This window comes from Oncorhynchus mykiss, chromosome 32, assembly GCF_013265735.2.
Source record: "Oncorhynchus mykiss isolate Arlee chromosome 32, USDA_OmykA_1.1, whole genome shotgun sequence".
Taxonomy (NCBI): domain Eukaryota; kingdom Metazoa; phylum Chordata; class Actinopteri; order Salmoniformes; family Salmonidae; genus Oncorhynchus; species Oncorhynchus mykiss.
Window position 1 is genome coordinate 20249444 of NC_050572.1, and position 19440 is coordinate 20268883.

The 19440-nt window shown below is 40.5% G+C and overlaps 1 protein-coding gene across 2 annotated transcripts in view; it reads right to left on the bottom strand.

Moving 5' to 3' along the window:
* Positions 1 to 19440, bottom strand: part of LOC110489401 (CUB and sushi domain-containing protein 3) — a 650169-nt gene that overhangs the window by 435584 nt on the left and 195145 nt on the right. For both annotated transcript variants that reach the window (XM_036971421.1, XM_036971422.1), the window contains exon 4: positions 12614 to 12808. In XM_036971421.1, the coding sequence (XP_036827316.1) occupies positions 12614 to 12808 (195 nt within the window). The remainder of the gene's footprint in view (positions 1 to 12613; positions 12809 to 19440) is intronic.

Consider the following 19440-nt stretch of genomic DNA (forward strand, 5'->3'; position numbering starts at 1 on the left):
CAGGCCTGTGGATGTTAGGACTGGGTTGAGCTGATTTATGGGAAATGGGATTCCGGGTATAAGGTACGGTTAGCTGGATGACAAGTATTGACAGTAATGCCTGGTAATACCGTTGGAGGATGTCGTCACCCCAGCACAGCAGAACTAGAAAAGCAGAGTTGAGCAGATTAAAAAACCTCCCTAGGGCTCTCGCTATACCTGTACAGCAGCACTGTCATGACGATTTTACGGATTCACAACAGGCCTCACCAACTCTCTCTGCCACAGGCTCCAGCCCACTCGAACCTGCAAGCCCAAGCTTTATTACCTGAAAGCTGCAATAAAAAACTAGTCATAGAAAAATAGAAAATTGTAAATAGTTTCTCAGTAGGGGTTGAGGAGATTAGAGTTGGGGTTGATTTTTGTTGATTTTTGTCATTTATTTCAGTTTTGGTGATTCCATAAACTGTTATCAATTGTGTGTGATTTGGGAATAACCAGGGGAGTACGACTAACCCCTCTTATTGAAGCCATGAAGTTGGGAATAACATCCCCTATACACTCCCTGATGAATTTCACGGTGACTGAGTTAATTGGGAAGAGTATAGGGGATGTTGTTGCCACTGTGACTATTAAAACCTACCCAAACCAACATTTGTGGATAGATGGCAGCATTCGAGCAAAACTGAAAACACGAACCACCGCATTTAACCACGGCAAGGTGACTGGGAATATGGTTGATCACAAAAAGTGTAGTTATTCCATCCGTAAGGCAATCAAACATGTAAAATGTCAGTTAAGAGACAAAGTGGAGTCGCAATTCAACAGCTCAGCCATCAGACTTATGTGGCAGGGTCTACAGACAATCATGGATTACAAAGGGAAAACCAGCCACGTCGCGGACACCGACGTCTTGCTCCTGGTCAAGCTAAACACCTTCTTCGTCCGGTTTGAGGATAACACAGTGCCACCTACGCGGCCCCCCCAAGGACTGTGGGCTCTCGTTCTTGGTGACCGTCGTGAGTAAGACATTTAAGCGTGTTAATCATCGCAAGGCTGTCGGCCCAGACGGCATCCATAGCCGCGTCCTCAGAGCATGTGCAGACCAGTCTCGCTATTGCAGTCTGCTGTCCCCACTTGCTTCAAGATGGCCACAATTGTTCCTGTACCCAAGAAAGCAAAGGTAATTGAACTAAATGACGTAGCACTCACTTCTGTCATCATGAAGTGCTTTGCGAGGCTAGTCAAGGATCATATCAACTCCACCTTTCCTGACAGCATAGACCCAATTCAATTTGTATACCGGCCCAATAGATCTACTGACGATGAATCCCGCCCTATGCAACTGGGTCCTGGACTTCCTGACGGGCCACCCCCCCAGGTGGTGAAGGTAAGAAACAACACCTCCACTACGCTTATCCTCAACACAGGGACCCCACAAGGGTGCGTGCTCAGCCCCCTTCTGTACTCCCTGTTCACCCATGACTGCGTGGCCATGCACACCTTCATCTCAATCATCAAGTTTGCAGACAACACAACAGTAGTAGGCCTGATTACCAACAATGACGAGACAGCCTACAGGGAGGAGGTGAGGGCCCTGGCGAAGTGGTGCCAGGAAAAAAACCTCTCCATTAACGTCAACAAAACGAAGGAGACAGCAGAGGGAGCACAGCCCCTATGCACATCGACGGGACCACAGTGGATAAGGTGAAAAGCCTTCATTTCCTCGGCGTACACATCACTGACAATCTGAAATGGTCCACCCAGGAGGTTGAAGAAATTTGGCTTGGCCACTAAGAACCTCACAACATTTTACAGATCACAGATCACCGCCTGGTATGGCAACTGCAACGCCCGCAACTGCAGGGCTCTCCAGAAGGTGATGCGGTCTTAGGGGGCACACTGCCTGCACTCCAAGACACCTACAGCCCCCGATGTCACAGGAAGGCCAAACAGATCATCAAGGACATCAACCACCTGAGTCATAGCCTGTTCACACCGCTATCATCCAGAAGGTGAGGTCAGTACATGTGCATCAAAGCTGGGACTGAGAGTAGTTAAATAGCTCTTATAGCTGTTAGTAGACTGTTAAATAGCAATCACTAGCCGGCTACCACCGGGTTACTCAACCCTGCACCTTGAGGCTGCTGCCCTACTGTATCTACATAGTCATGGAATCACTGGTCACTTTAATAATGGAACACTAGTAACTTTAATAATGTTTACCCACTACTATACTAATTTCATATGCATATACTGTATTCTACTGTATGTCAGTCAATGTCACTCAACATTGCTCGTCCTAATATTTATATATTTCTTAATTCCATTCTTTTACTTTTAGATTTTTGTGTATTGTTGTGAATTGTTAGATATTACTGCAATGTTGGAGCTAGAAACACAAGCATTTCTCTACACCACAATAACAACTGCTAAATATGTGAATATGACCAATAACATTTGATTTGGATTTGAAGTTAATGCCGACAGCAGTACTACAGGCTGTTGTTTCCAGAAAGCAGGATCCCCCATTATAGTGAATGGAAAAATGGCAATCTTCGTGGTCAAATGTAAAATAAACTTTTTTTTTAAGACAATCATGGTGCCACTGATTGCTTTTATTGCACAAGATGTATGTACTTGAACCAATTATTTTTTAAACGCACACAGAAGAAGTTACAAGGATAATTGAGTAGCTGCCACTAGCCTGCAGTACCCTAGTCAGCCTTCAACTTGAGATACTCAATGAGAGAGTGCAGGTCCATGAAGCAAGATGGCAACACACTAAAATGGCACTTCCTGATCTTCAAATCAGCCACTGAGACTTCACATAGGAAACAATGGGGTGACATCATCAAAGGCTTTGCCCATTTTTTTTTTTACAGTCTATGGGAATAACACCACCCCCCCCACCCCCCCTCAACATTAGTAGTTAGTGTGTATTAATAATGGGGGAGAATTTATTAACAAGGGTTGTATGACCATAACTCTAATCCATGTAAACTGAGGATACCGATACCTTTCCTTCTAACGCAATGATAGGTAGCATATTTCACACAAGGAACACAATGAGACATAGAGTAGACAGAGTATTCATCCATGTAAACTGTTAGTGTGTCTAGCACGACCACAGGAGCTACTCCATCCCAGCAATCTATCATTGGATTATTTCATCTATCGTAACACAAGTCGGTAATCTGATTCCGTTGTCCATCACTAAGAACTGTCCAACGATGGAGATCAAATGCATTGTGTGACACCAACCATTCACTCTACATGTTTTAGTTTAGAGCCAAAGACATTTATCTAGATTTGAAGTGAAATAAATGTCACTTCCATGCCTGGATTAGATAAATGGCAGATGAACGACTTGAGATTTGCATAATGCACTTTCCTATGTTTTCCATATGGTGTCTGCATGTCCATAAAGAAGACATCAAGATTATTTTATCTCCATGAATTCAAGTTGATTTGGTAATGTCCCAATGATCCCTGGTTTAGAGAAACACATAGGCACTGCTTGGCAAGCTTATCTGATTTATTCTGTATTTATTTTGCTCTTCAGTAAAATGCTTACTCTGCTTTCCTTTTGTATACTTTTTAGCCAGTAGCTCTGAAAGTAACGTCACATACAGTATGTGCAAATATGTGCACCATGTCATTGCTATCTCTCTCTACTGTGTGTGCGACTTGCTAGCTCTCACTCAAATGGCAAGGGGCTGAAGCTCATTGGTGGAACTCGAATTTCTAGAAAAACAGTCGCTTTCGTGGCTAGTTGAGGTAAGACAGTAATTAGTAATTAGTAATTATGCTCATAGATTATGTATGTATGAACAATAAATTGAAACATCAAGCCCAAAGTGGGAGGTTTAAAAAAAAAAGTAGTAGCCACCAATGTTCTGGAGCATGTCTTTAAATAAATACTGGGATTTTTTATGTATTTTTTCAACCTACCTAGATTGAGTGAAGCGGGCATGACAAAATCTATTCCCCCTCAGGAGACTGAAAAGATATGGCACGGGTCCTCAGATCCTCAAAAGGCTTTACTGCTCGGACTCCGACCGCAAGGCACTACAGAGGGTAGTGTGAACGGCCCAGTACATCACTGGGGCCAAGCTTCCTGCCCTTCCAGGACCTCTATACCAGGTGGTGGCAGGGGAAGGCCTTAAAAATTGTCAAAGACTCCAGCCACCCTAGTCATAGACTGTTCTCTCTGCTACCACACAGCAAGCGGTACCGGAGCGCCAAGTCTAGGTCCAAGAGGCTTTTAAACAGCTTCTACCCCCAAGCCATAAGACTCCTGAACATCTAGTCAAATGGCTACCCATACTATTTGCATTGCCCCCCCCTCCACACCACTGCCACTCTCTGTTGGCACATTGACTCTGTACCGGCACCCCCCTGTATATATTGTTAATTTTCTACCGCTGCTCTTTAATTACTTGTTACTTTTATCTCTTATTCTTATCCGCATTTTTTGAAACTGCACTGTTAGTTAGGGGCTCGTAGGTAAGCATTTCACTGTAAGGCCTACACCTGTTGTATTTGGCATGTGACTAATAACATTTTGATTTGATTTGACGCCAAAGTTTAACAGAGAGAAATGCTATTTCAAGCTTGGCAGATTTTCAGCACACACTCATGAAGATTCCAGATAGGCATCCTAGGCTGCGTTTACACAGGCAGACCAATTCTGATATTTTTCCCAATTATTGTCAAATAGACCAATTTGTGACAAAATGTCAGAATTGGGCAGCCTGGATTTTAAAACTGTTCTCGAAACAAATGAAATGATCTTCTATAGTAAATAGAACAGCATTAAAGTGTTAACTAGAACTGTTAAACAGAAATATCTACTGACCGTTTTTGGAGCCATGACTTGAGTCACGTTGGCAATTAATAATAATTAACTGGAAGGTGTGGGGCACTGATTAGACTTGCATTCTGGTATTCATAAAAATATTTGTCATACTAAACTGCATGTAAATTATATCATGCTTTATAAAGGATCCCATTATACTAAAGTTGTTTTAAGCTTTCAAACATCAAGCTGTGTGTGCATTCATTAAACTGTACTTTAACATTTTAACATTGCACTGACATTTATATAGGACTAAATACGAAATGTTCCTTGACTACAGTTTGTTAGATGGAACGAAAACACTAAATCATTCTGTAAAGCACGAAGGGTGCTCCCACTGTTTTAATAGAGGAAATGTGCATTAAATGGTAAGTATGATGCTAATGTGCATTGTAAAAAAAACACCCACAAATTCAGTTGTTTCAACTAATTATTATTAAGTAACTGGTTCCACGGCCCTTTCTAGTTTACTAAACTTTTCGGTCCAAGTGTTACCTGAAAAAAGAGTCGGCCAAAACGTTGGCAAGCATTCAGTCATTTTAAAATTGTCTCATAAATATAAATTATAATTTAGGCATCTTCATTAAAACAGGCTGTGCAACTGGTTACACATACCGTACTTTTATCAAACAATGTTTTCTACGCATATATTTGACACATGTTGACATTGTGCATGTTAATTTATACAGTAATGGTGGCGTAACAACAGTGGTGACCTGTCATTCAGGGAAGTTTTGAACCCCACATTTTCTTTCTTTTTTGGGGGGGGGGGGGGGGGGGCTTGCCTGTTTTGCATGCTATTTTGGCATTGATACGTGTCACATATTAGTGTACATTTTACAATGTAAAAAAAATAAACATAATTGAGTTAATAAAGCTGCATACAAACATGGTCTCTTTTTTGTTTTCTTAAGTAAGGCCTCTCCAAAATGCAGGTGTGTCAGCCTAGCTTAGAGCTTTCTGTTGTGGTTGGGCAACCCAGCAGAAAATACAGAGCATTGCGCCGTGATTGGCACAGTGTTCTGTCACTGTCATCTTCCTGGAAGGAATAAGTGGACCAAAGCGCAGCGAGCGTACATTTTCTTTTTATTTAGGTAAATGTCGCCAACAAAACAAAGGCACGACCGTGAAGCTTAACAGGGCTATGATGCCTCTAACAAAGTCAACTACCCACACTGAAAGGGAAAATGGGCTACCTACGTATGATTCCCAATCAGAGACAACGATAGACAGCTGTCCCTGATTGAGAACCATACCCGGCCAAAACATAGAAATAAAGAAACATAGAAAACAAAACATAGAATGCCCACCACACATCACACCCTGACCTAACCAAATAGAGAAATAAAATGGCTCTCTAAGGTCAGGGCATGACAGTCACTCATGGGTACACTCCATCACCGCCAAGTCTAAGGGTAGAGCTCTATGGGTGCTGCCATAGAGTTACATAAGAAGTGCCCATCCAAGAAGGCTCAATGTCATTGGCCAAAGATAAAATGATCACGTTATATTTACAGTAGCTTTGATTGGACTTTGATTGGACAACATCAAGTCGACAATCTACTGGCAAATCCTTTTTAATCCTTGTCATATGAAGAGAAATTCTAGATCAAATGTATCTGTGCTCATCGGCCACTGGACATAAACATTACTCAACAAGTTGGAAATTGCAAATTCAACAATGAGTGGTTTGGAAGGAATCAGTGGCTAACTGCAAGCATTGCAAAGCAATCATTAGCCTGCTATTAGCCTGCTAAGATTAAGGGTCTCGTTTCCTAGTTTAAAATTATAAACATTCAACATTGGCCATACTGTCAATGAAGCATGATTTGTGCTGCTCTCAAATCAACTGTTAATTCTGAATTGCAAAATCTGACTTTAGTGAGTTCAAGACAACTGGGAACTCAGGAAAAACGAGTTATGACTGGGAAAATACATTTTGAACTTTCATCCAACGACCTGAAGATCGCTGATGTCATCATGATTCAACTTTTTTTTCTGAGTTTCCTGTTGTCTTGAAAGCACCATAAATCCAGAGGAAATCCAGACTTTGATGACAAAGTTTGATGAAAAAATTTGACCACAAAGACTGCCGCGCCAAATTCCTGTTTAAGTGAGCACAGCTCAACAAGGTGAGTCCAAAAATGTATTGCATCTTTCTGCATAAATTAGATATGTATACTGTAGCTAAGAAAGTAACACTAAACGTATGCTGTGTAGTAATCTGTTAGCAGCACATGTGCCTCACCCTTATAATTTAGTCTATTTTCACCTCTTAATTTTGCCTACTGTTCTGACTTGGTGGTGCTCATGTAGCCTATAACCTGTTTTTGAGAAATGTAATCATCGAATATTGTAAGAGCTTTCATTGTCTGCTTATATTCCCCCTTCACCTAATACCTTTTCTGCACTATTGGTTAGAGCCTGTAAGTAAGCATTTCATTGAAAGGTTGTTGTTTTCAGCGCACGTGACAAATAAACTTTGATTAGATTTTAATTTATCTTACGGTTCTGACTTGGTGTACAGGGAGAATACTGTAAGAACGGCCCATTTCTGAATTCTCTCCCTGTACATTTCAAAGGTGCTGAACAAATAGTTATATTGACTATGTCCATGCTAGCTCGCGCATTAATGTCTTAATCGACTCTTATCCGCTTGTCATCCACTTATGCCATAGTTTGTACATCTTCATTGTTAGTATAAACCACATTTCTTTCAGCAAGTCAGCCATATCAGCTATGATTTTTTAAAGGCAGTAAATGAGGCTGAATGAACTGTTTCGCTGCCAGACAAGGCTTGCTGATAGCCAGGTGTAGCAGTGGTGTAGTGCAATTCATGTATTATTTAGTGTTGTGTAGTGTAGTGGCTTTGCTGGAATGCATCCCACATTTGAATTTTTTGGCCCATCAAGATTTACCTGCTAAAATCGGCACTGCTGTGAATTAAGAGTTGTAAGATCAAATCCGAGGTGAGGACATGTTGAATATTAATTACTGTATATATGAACACGCACAATATAATCATATATGTCAACTTGTTGAAAATATTGTATGTTTTAAGCACTGTGTTTGTGTATCTAGTTCTATAGTCTTTTTTTTGGGGGGGGGGGGGGGGGGGGGGGGGTAAGATGCTCAAGTAATAATTTCTAGTTGAATGAACATTATGAGACAATTTGAGCAAACACTAAATTTTAAGTTGATGACATTTTTGTGTACGTTTTCTCATGTTGGAGCTAAGTTTGGGCCAACTAAACATATTAAGTTTAGGTAGGACTTTGACCGAAAAGTTGAGTAACCAAAAAAAAGACTGTGGAACCAGTTTCTTAATAATACAGTACTTGGTTGAAACTTTTTTTTTACACCGCACACACAGACACACACAGCAGTGTGTATTTCCCATTCAACTCCAAGCCGATCTAATTTGGAGTTTTGTCAGTGTACGTATTACTTTCCCCCCCTCAAACATTCATGCAAGGCAAATGCGCATCTTATAATTTCCAGGGAATGGCTAGTTGGCCTTCAACTCAGCAAAATAGTCTCTCATTTCTATTTGAGGGTTGAAGAATGCCTGCAAAAAATCAATTTGTACCGATGCCAGGGTCTTGGCAGGCAGCAGATCAGCCATTGAGATTCTCATCACATTAGCCCTCAGCGAGTGGCTCCCTGGCCCACTAATATACAAAGAGCACAAGCCCCAGTCAGAATGTACATTTCTAGATGATCTTCCGAATGCTTGCTTGTGGTTATGCATAAATTGCTTTACTCGAGATAATTCACCCGGCCGATTGTGATGGAACTAAAGATGTGAAGGCCATTTTGAGTTCGTCTTCTATTTAAACAGGAAATTATTGGTGATTGAATTCCAGATGTAAAGAGGTATCACATGATCTGATCTGGGACAACAAATTGCAGGCTGAGCATCTATTAAGAGCATGTAGGTTACGGTTCAGTTTTGCGTCACACAACTTCCTGAACACATACTGTATGTGATTTGTGATTGACTCTTTACTTCTGTCATGACATTCCACTGAGCTAAAGTCACTTAGTACTTATTCATTACCAGGTGTCACCCTGAAGGATTGTAGAGTGATTGAAATGCAGAAAGAATGGACTACAAAGTGAATAACTTATTCACAACCAATGTCATGAGGACAACATGAAAATGATTGTATTGTACAGTATACAGTATATTTAACATCCTGTTATGTTGCATCCTAAATGGCACCTTATTCCCTTTATAGTGCACTACTTTTGACCACAGCCTCACTTTACTCTGTGCTTATTCATAACCACATGCTGAATGACCATAGGCCGACACAGATAATAGGTTCGTAATGCCAATGGATCTGGGTTTATTTTCCCTTTGACCCTCTACCCTTCCAATGTCACTCAGTGAAACAGTCCAGGCTTGCTACTCCAACCAATTTCTGTTTCATTTCACATTTCTATGAACAACCTTGTTCAATTACGGATCACTTAATGGTTTATTTTAATATGCACTTATTTGTAGGATGGCGTTGTATTGCCAGAGGGAGGGGTAACAGTAATACTTATTGTGCAATTAGTCCATTGACTGGGGCTAACTGGTAATTCTATCCTGTGTGCATCAGACAGAAAGGCAAGATGATGCACGTTGCTTTCATCTCAGACTCATTATTAAGGACATATCAGGCGGAGGCACACGGCTGTCTATGAAGAGGCTCTTATTTGAAAACGGTCATGGATAATGCACATAATAATTGGCCCCAACACAGGAACAATACATCTGGATGTGTTTAAAGCAAGTGCAGCAGATCACAGGCTTCTTCCTCTGTATGCTGATGGTGTATGTGTGTGTGTTCCTATATGCTGATAATGTCGTGGTTTATGAATAACTTTCCACAGCTCTTATGGAAAATCTCCTGTCTGCTCACAACTGTGATTTGACTTTCAACGTGGCACAGTCATAAGATGCCACCTTTCCAACAAGTCAGTACGTCAAATGTATGCCCTGCTTGAGCTGCCCCTGTCTGTAAGTGCTGTTGTGAAGGGGAAACGTCTAGGAGAAACAACGGGTCAGCCGCAAATTGGTAGGTCACACAAGCTCACAGAACGGGACCGCGAGGGCTTGTAAAAACCGTCTGTTTCATTCGTAGCCGTCTATTTACCACCACAGAACAAAGCCAGCACTAAGACAGCTCTCAACCAACTCTATAAGGCCATAAGCAAAGAAGAAAATGCTCACCCAGAAGCGACGCTCCTAGTGGCCGTGGACTTTAATGCAGGCAAACTTAAATCAGTTTTACCACATTTTTACCAGCATGTCACATGTGCAACCAGAGATATAAAAAATCATAGACCACCTTTATTCCACACACAGAGATGCATACAAAGCTCTCCCCCGCCCCCCATTTGGCAAATCTGACCACAATTCTATCCTCCTCATTCCTGCTTCCAATAAAAAACTAAAGCAGGAAGTACCAGTGACTCGCTCAACACGGAAGTGGTCAGATGACGCGGATGCTACACTACAGGACTGTTTTGCTAGCACAGACTGGAATATGTTCCGGGATTCATCCAAAGGCATTGAGGACTACACTACCTCAGTCATCAGCTTCATCAATAAGTGCATCAACGCCTGGTATGGCAACTGCACGGCATCTGACCGTAAGGCGCTACAGAGGGTAGTGCGAACAGCCAAGGAAATCACTGGGGCCAAGCTTCCTGCCATCCAGGACCTATATAATAGGCGGTGTCAGAGGAAAGCCCATAAAATTGTCAGAGACTCCAGATTGTTTTCTCTGCTACCAAGTCTAGGACCAAAAGGCTCCTCAGCAACTTCTACCCCCAAGCCATAAGACTGCTGAACAATTAATATAATCACCACCGGACATTTTACATTGACAACCCCCTCCCTTTTGTACAGTGCTGCTACTCGCTGTTTATTATCTTTGCATAGTCACTTCACCCCTACCTACATGTACAAATGACCTCAACTAACCTGTACCCACACACACTGACTCGGTATCGGTGCCCCCTGTATATAGCCTTGTTATTGTTATTCTTAATCTTATTGTGTTACTTTTTATTATGACTTTTTATTTTAGTTTACTGGATAAATATGTTCTTCTTTAACTGCACTGTTGGTTAATGGCTTGTAAGTAAGCATTTCACAGTAAAGTCTACACTTATAGTATTCATGTGACAAATAAAGTTGGATTTGATTTGTAAAGCTCACCGCCATTGGACTCTGAAGCAGTGTAAACGTGTTCTCTGGAGTGATAAATCACACTTCACCATCTGACAGTCTGATGGGTGAATCTGGGTTTGGCGGATGTCAGAAGAATGCTGCATAGTGCCAACTGTAAAGTTTGGTGGAGGAGGAATAATGGTCTGCGGCTGTTTTTCATGCTTCGTGCGAGGCCCCTTAGTTCCAGTGAAGGGAAATCTTAACGCTACAGCATACAATGACACTGTAGATGATTCTGTGCTTCCAACGTTGTGGCAACAGATTTGGGAAGGCCCTTTCCTGCTTCAGCAGGATAATGCCCCTGTGCAAGCAAAGTTCATACAGAACTAGTTTGTCGAGTGGCCTCCCGAGTGTCATAGCGGTCTAAGGCACTGCATCGCAGTTCGATCCCAGACTCGGAGACCCATGAGGCGGCGCACTATTTTCCCAGTGTGGTCCGGGTTAGGGGAGGGTTTGGCCGGGATGCAAGCTGACTTTGGTCGCCAGCTGGACGGTGTTTCCTCCGACACATTGGTGCAGCTGGCTTCTGGGTTAAGTGAGCAGTGTGTCAAGAAGCAGTGCGGCTTGGCAGGATCGTGTTTTGGAGGATGCATGGCTCCTGACCTTTGCCTCTCCTGAGTCGGTAGGGGAGTTGCAGCGATGGGACAAGACAAACTACCAATTGGATATCACGAAAAAGGGGTAAAAAAAATATCTAATAATAACAATAGTTTGCCGAGATCGGTGTGGAAGAACTTGACTGGACTGCACATAGCTCTGAGCTCAACCCCATTGAACACCTTTGGGATGAACTGCAAGCCAGGCTTAATTGCCCAACATCATTGCCTGACCTCACTAACGCCCTTGTGGCTGAATGTAAGCAAGTCTCTGCAGCAATGTTCCAACATCTAGTGGAAAGCCTTCTCAGTTGAGCGGAGTCTGTAATTGCAGCAAAGAGGGGACCAACTCCATATTAATTCCCATGATTTTGGAATGAGATGTCTAAAAAGCAGGTGGAAAATGTTACCAATAAACTGTTTGAACATTTTTCAAAACTAATAAAACTATCCACTGTGACTATCCAGATGATAGGATGGTGTACATAGTTAGAACGCTCTCTTACGGTGTGCAAAAACATGACAGATACCTGGTCACGCACATGCATGTACTCCTTGTCTCTCTCTCTCACTCTCTCTCCCTCTCACACCCACACATTTTCTCCTCATCCAAAGGTTACACAAAAACACAAAAGGGACACAGACATGCACACAGAAACTTTCACAGATGAACACCCACAGATGCAAAGGAAACACAACCACATTTGGACAAATGTATTACACATCTGCAATACACACAGCCTACCATCTCTACAGACACACTCCCATATCGTTAGCATGCAGCTGTCACTGACGTTATCACACACACACACACACACACACACACACACACACACACACACACACACACACACACACACACACACACACACACACACACACACACACACACACACACACACACACACACACACACACACACTAACAGGCCAGGGCATGGACTCTCACCTCTGCAGATGGGCACAGGGAAGTCCCACACGGCACCCTTCTCCGCATTGGTGACACAGGTGAGCTGGGGGTGCCCATCCAGGACGTACCCAGTTACACAGCTGTAGTGGATCTTGTCCCCCACGTTAAAGCGTGTCCCGACAAGGATGCCTTTGGGAGGTACCCCGGGGTTTCCACAGGCACTGATCTGCAGTTCTGATGGGGACAAGAGGGGAGACAGTCGTTATGCATTAAGTACCCGGTTGTGTAAGAAATTAAACATGGTTGGTTTTCTCTGCTTCTCACCCCCTCCTTCCGTTCTCTCCCTTTATTTATCTTTCTCTCTCCCCTTCCTTCTCTCCCTCCCTCCCTCCTTACCTCATTCTCTCCCCCTCTTTCTCTCTCCATCCCTCCTACTTTCTCATGTTTCTCAACTCAACTGAGTATCAAGCCAGGCGGAAAATGGCAGCGGCTCCCTCACTGCCATTACATGCAGTTCAGTGCTGCATTCACATGGAACTTGACTGCACATCTGAAGGTAGGGACACAGTGGAAACAGCCAAGGGCATTCACATTGTGCTGGGTGGGTTGGGTTCAGGTTTAGCTTCATGCTGGGAGAGCAAGACAAGATAACCATATACTGGCTGAGAAAGAAGATACTGTAGAAAAATTTGAAATGTGTGCAGTATTTGAGTGAAAAAAAGACTAAAAAAGATAGAGAAGGTACTGAGAAAGGAAGAAGAGATATATATGATTCAGAGAGTTAGAGATAGAGAGAGACAGAGACAGAGACAGAGAAAGAAAAAGAGTGAGTGAGAGAGAGAGGGAAAGATCTAGAGAGAGTGAGAGAGAGAAAGAGAGTGAGATTTATGTATATAGAAGAGAGAGACAGGGAAAGAGTGAGTGAGATATATATATATATATTTAGAGAGAGAGAGAGAGAGAGAGAGAGATAGCGAGAGAGTGAAAGACAGAGAGCGAGAGAGAGAGAGGATTGTGAGAGTAGACCAATAGAGATACAGCTAGCCATCGCTGGTTGCTCCCATTATATTCCAGTGTGTCAGCCAGCCAACTAATGCTCAGGCGAACAGTTCTCAGTGGATTTGCTGGGGGATGATTCTTATTACCAATAAAACACATTGTGAACACTGGGAATAAGAAAGAAGGGAATAGTAAAAGTGTGCCTGATCATGGAGGATATTATCTTCAAATCAGTCAGAACATACAGGAATCCTCTTTTCTGTGACTTTAGAGCAAGGCTTTGGGGCAAAGAAGAAAGTGTCTGTTCCTTTTCTTCTCTTTAATACACACATACACACACACACACATACTGTGCACACACACACAGTTATCCGGGGGAAACACACAGTGACAGACATGGATGTCTGCAGGTATCGGAGTGCCAACTTTATTAATTTAATCGTGCTAATTACCTTGGTCCTGATGTTGTAAAATAGCTTGAATGAAAACAGACTCATTAGGCTAACAGCCAGCGTGTGTGTCTTCCTTTTTAACAACGGGAGATCATCATTAGTCTCATATACCTAAAGGGTGTGAGTGTGTATGTGCGTGCATCTGAGTGTGTCGGTTAGTGTATGTGTTGGTTTAGTGGTGGATGGGCTCAAGAGCTCATGGGCATGAGGTAATAACTGCAGCACAATTTGCAACACCTCCAATTGTGACCTCTTCTGTTTTATTAGAATGACTACCATTGTCTACTAGGGTTATTTATACCATGGTTCTGAATGACTACCATTGTTGACTAGGGATATGTATATAATGGTTCTGAATGACAACCATTGTCTACTAGGGTTATTTATACCATGGTTCTGAATGACAACGATTTTTACTAGGATTATTGATATAATGCTTCTGAATGACTACCATTTTAGCCAGGTTATTGATATCATGGTTCTGAATGACTACCATTTTAGCCAGGTTATTGATATCATGGTTCTGAATGACTACCATTGTCAACTGGTGTTATTGATATCATTCATTCCGAGTGACTACCATTGTGTACTAGGGTTATTGATATCATTCTTCTGAATGACTACAATTATCTACTAGGGATATTTATATCATGGTTGTAAAATACTACCATTGTCTATTAGGGTTATTGATATCATGGTTATGAATGACTATCATTGTCTACTAAGGATATTTAAAGAATTGTTATAAAAGGGTTATTGATATAATTCATCTGAATGACTCCCATTGTCTACTAGGGTTATTGATATAATTCATCTGAATGACTCCCATTGTCTACTAGGGTTATTGATATCATTCATCTGAATGACTACCATTGCCTGCTAGGGTTATTGATATCATTCATCTGAATGACTCCCATTGTCTACTAGGGTTATTGATATAATTCATCTGAATGACTCCCATTGTCTACTAGGGTTATTGATATCATTCATCTGAATGACTACCATTGTCTACTAGGGTTATTGATATCATTCATCTGAATGACTTCCATTGTCTACTAGGGTTTTTGATATCATTCATCTGAATGACTACCATTGTCTACTAGGGTTATTGATATCATTAATCTGAATGACTACCATTGTCTACTAGGGTTATTGATATCATTCATCTGAATGACTACCATTGTCTACTAGGGTTATTGATATCATTCATCTGAATGACTTCCATTGTCTACTAGGGTTTTTGATATCATTAATCTGAATGACTACCATTGTCTACTAGGGTTATTGATATCATTAATCTGAATGACTACCATTGTCTACTAGGGTTATTGATATCATTAATCTGAATGACTACCATTGTCTACTAGGGTTATTGATATCATTAATCTGAATGACTACCATTGTCTACTAGGGTTATTGATATCATTCATCTGAATGACTACCATTGTCTACTAGGGTTATTGATATCATTAATCTGAATGACTACCATTGTCTACTAGGGTTATTGATATCATTCATCTGAATGACTACCATTGTCTACTAGGGTTTTTTATATCATTCATCTGAATGACTCCCATTGCCTACTAAGGTTATTGATATCATTCATCTGAATGACTACCATTGTCTACTAGGGTTATTGAATTTATGGTTCTAAATAATTACAATTGTCTGCTAGGGTTATTGATATTATGGTTCTGAATACTACCCTTTTATCTAGGGTTATTAATATCATGGTTCACAATGACTACCATTGTCTACTAGGGTTATTGACATCATGGTTCTGAATGACTACCATTGTCTACTAGGGTTATTATACCATGGTTGTAAAATACTACCATTGTCTACTGGGGTTATTGATATCATGGTTCTGAATGACCACCATTGTCTACTTGGGTTATTGATATCATGGTTCTGAATGACTACCATTGTCTACTTGGGTTATTGATATCATGGTTCTGAATGACTACCATTGTCTACGAGGGTTATTGATATCATGGTTCTGAATGACTACCATTGTCTACTAGGGTTATTAGTATCATGGTTCGGAAATATTTATATTGTCTACTAGGGTATTGATATCATGGTCCTGAATTACTACCATTGTCTACTAGGGTTATTTATTCCATGGTTGTAAAATACTACCATTGTCTACTAGGGTATTTGATATCATGTTTCAAAATGACTAACATTATCTACTAGGGCGATTGATATAATGGTTCTGAATGACTATAATTGTCTACTAGGGTTATTAATATCATGATTCGGAAATATTTATATTGTCTACTAGGGTTATTGATATCATGGTTCTTATTGACTACCATTGTCTACGAGGGTTATTGACATCATGGTTCTGAATGACTACCATTGTCTACTAGGGTTATTAGTATCATGGTTCGGAAATATTTATATTGTCTACTAGGGTTATTGATATTATGGTTCTGAATGACTACCACTGTTTACTAGGGTTATTGATATCATGGTTCTGAATTACTACCATTGTCTACTAGAGATATTGGTAATGTTCTGAATAACTCCTATTTTCTAATAGGGTTATTGATAAATCATGGTTCTGAGTCAGTGGAACATGGACAGGAGCCCTGAGAACGCTATCAGTTAGTCATTCCAATTGATAGAGATCAATGGTCCATTAAAACCACAGGGATATCAATGGAGAGAAAATGAAAGAAATAAACTGACACAGAGAGAGAAGATAAGAGAGAGGGAAAGGGAGTGTGTGTGAGAGAGAGAGAGGGAAAGAGAGTGTGTGGGAAAGATAGAGAAATAGAGAGAAAGAGAGAGAGAGAGAGATAGAGAGAGAGAGAGAGTGAGAGAGAGAGGGGGGGGGAAAGACAGTGTGTGGGAAGGAGAGATAAATAGAGGGAAAGAGAAAGAAATAGAGAAAGAGAGAGAGAGAAGGGGGGAGGGAAACAAAAAAATACACCTTGGACCATGAGGAAGCACACGGTCCTCTAGCTCTGTGAAGAAGTTAGTGATGCATTTAGTTTATAATTCACAAATAGAAAACCATACACTTGAAGAAAAACTTCAGGTGGGATTTGATAAAGGTCACAAATCTTCTCGTCTGGGTAGATAAACTAGCGTGACAAACAAACGTGCCTGAGAGCTTTAACAGTGGCCCTGCCTCACCTCTGAAAACTCACTGTGTGTGTGTGTGTGTGTGTGTGTGTGTGTGTGTGTGTGTGTGTGTGTGTGTGTGTGTGTGTGTGTGTGTGTGTGACATAGAGATGGGCCTCAGAACAATATAAATGATGAGAAATACAGTGGCCTTTAGGTTTATTCTAAAAAATACTATTTTCCAGAGAGCATAATATTAATATTTTCATATTGGATGAGTTATGGGGGACTGTCTATCCTAGGATCAACAAGTAAGTAACTTTTCTGTCACATGGAAAGGGGACTTTACATCCTTTAACACAACTTTAGATCATCAACCAGACTATGTGCTATGCAGTGTTTGCAAAGTACTATGGGATACCTTTAAATGTACCTTCAGAGGTCATTCAATTCAATATTCATCAATAATAAAAAAGCAGTTTCTGGCTAAATAGACAAGACTAACAAGGGAAATCCATGAACTAATAATACAGGTAGATAGCAAGAAAAACGATACTACGGAGATACAAAATAAGTTAGAGGAAAAACAATCAGAACTGGAGGAACTGATTCAAGAACAATCTAATGCAATTGATTACAAAAATAAAGCAAACTGGATGGAATATGAAGAAAAATGCACCATATTCTTCCTGAATCTCAAACACAGGAACTCTAACAAAAAGATTTTGCAGAAACTCGTTACTGAACAGGAAGCTACATATTTTAAGCAGATGTTCTCTTTTCCATCTCATCCTCACCAACTGAATGACGATTACTGTAAGGAATTCTTTCCAAATAATAAAAAAAAATTGAAAAGTAACACATGTAAAGAAAGATCCCTGCGAAGGCCAAATTACAGACAAATAACTTTTTGAGGCTATTAAATCCTTTCAGTCTGGAAAAACCTCAGGGTTTGATGGCATACCGGTATTTTTTGATATACTCAAAGCTCCATTGTTAGCTTGTTTTAACTATTCCTATAGGAATGGTAGTCTGTCAGGTACTCATCAGGAAGGTCTGATTTCTCTATTATTAAAACAAGACACAGTTGGCAAAGATAAAGATCCAGTCTATCTAAAAAACTGGAGGCCCCTTACACTTCAGTGATGTGATCCAAAAATACTAGCAAAATGCATAGCACTCAGAATTAAAAGGGTTTTACCAGGTATTGTTCATCCTGATCAGACAGGTTTTTTACATGGACGATACATTGGAGATAATGTACGACATCTACTAGAAATAAAAGAACATCGTGAAATGTCTTAAGAAGCCAGGCCGAATATTTAAAGTGGATTTTGAAAAGGCCTTTGATAAAGTAAGACTGGATTTTATGCCTGGATTTTTTTTCAATTTTGGTGATTATATAATATATAACATCCTTAGGTGTTAAAGAGTAAAAAGCAGCTACTTCTCAGAGAGTTTTGAATTGTCAAGAGGAGTTGTCACCATATCTATTTGTTATGGCCATCGAAATGCTAGCTATTAAAATCAGATCCAACAACAACATTAGAGGATTAGAGGCTTAAAAACAAAGGTGTCCATGTGTGCCGATGACTCAAGTTTTAAGTTAAGTCCGCAAGCTAGATCCCTGCAATGTCTCATTAAAGACCTAGATAACTTTTCTGTACTCTCTGGACTAAAAACTCATTATAATACGTGTACAATAATACGTATTGGATCTTTAAAAAATACAACTTTTACTTTACCCTGCAGTTTACCTATAAAATGGGTTGACGGTGAAGTAGACACTTGGCATTCATAAAGCAAAATATATAAATGAGCTTTCCACAATGAATTTCAATATAAAACTTGTAAAAATAGACAAAATCCTACATCCATGGAGAGGTAAAGACCTGTCTATTTATGGAAAATTGCCCTGATGAACTCTTTAGTCATATCTCAGTTCACTCACTTACTTATAGCTCTGCCTCCTCCTGATAATTTGTTATTCAAATCATATGAGCAGAAAATATTTTGCTAAACACTAAACCAGACAAAATTAAGCATGCCTATCTATATAATGAATATGAATTGGGTGGGTTAAGATTATTAAATATAAAACACTAAACCTCTCTCTAAAAGCTTCACTTATTCAAAAGTTGTACTTGAACCCTAAATGGTTCTCAAGGAGATTACTAAGAAAAGTTCATCCATTGTTTACAAATGGCCTTTTTTGCCTTTGTTCAGAAAGCCATGTCTAATTTTCGATTAACTGAAAATGAAACTTTTTTCAAAGTATCTCTCTATTTCAAACAAGCATTGCAGAGCAGGCAACATTTTACATTTTGTACCCCTGAAAAG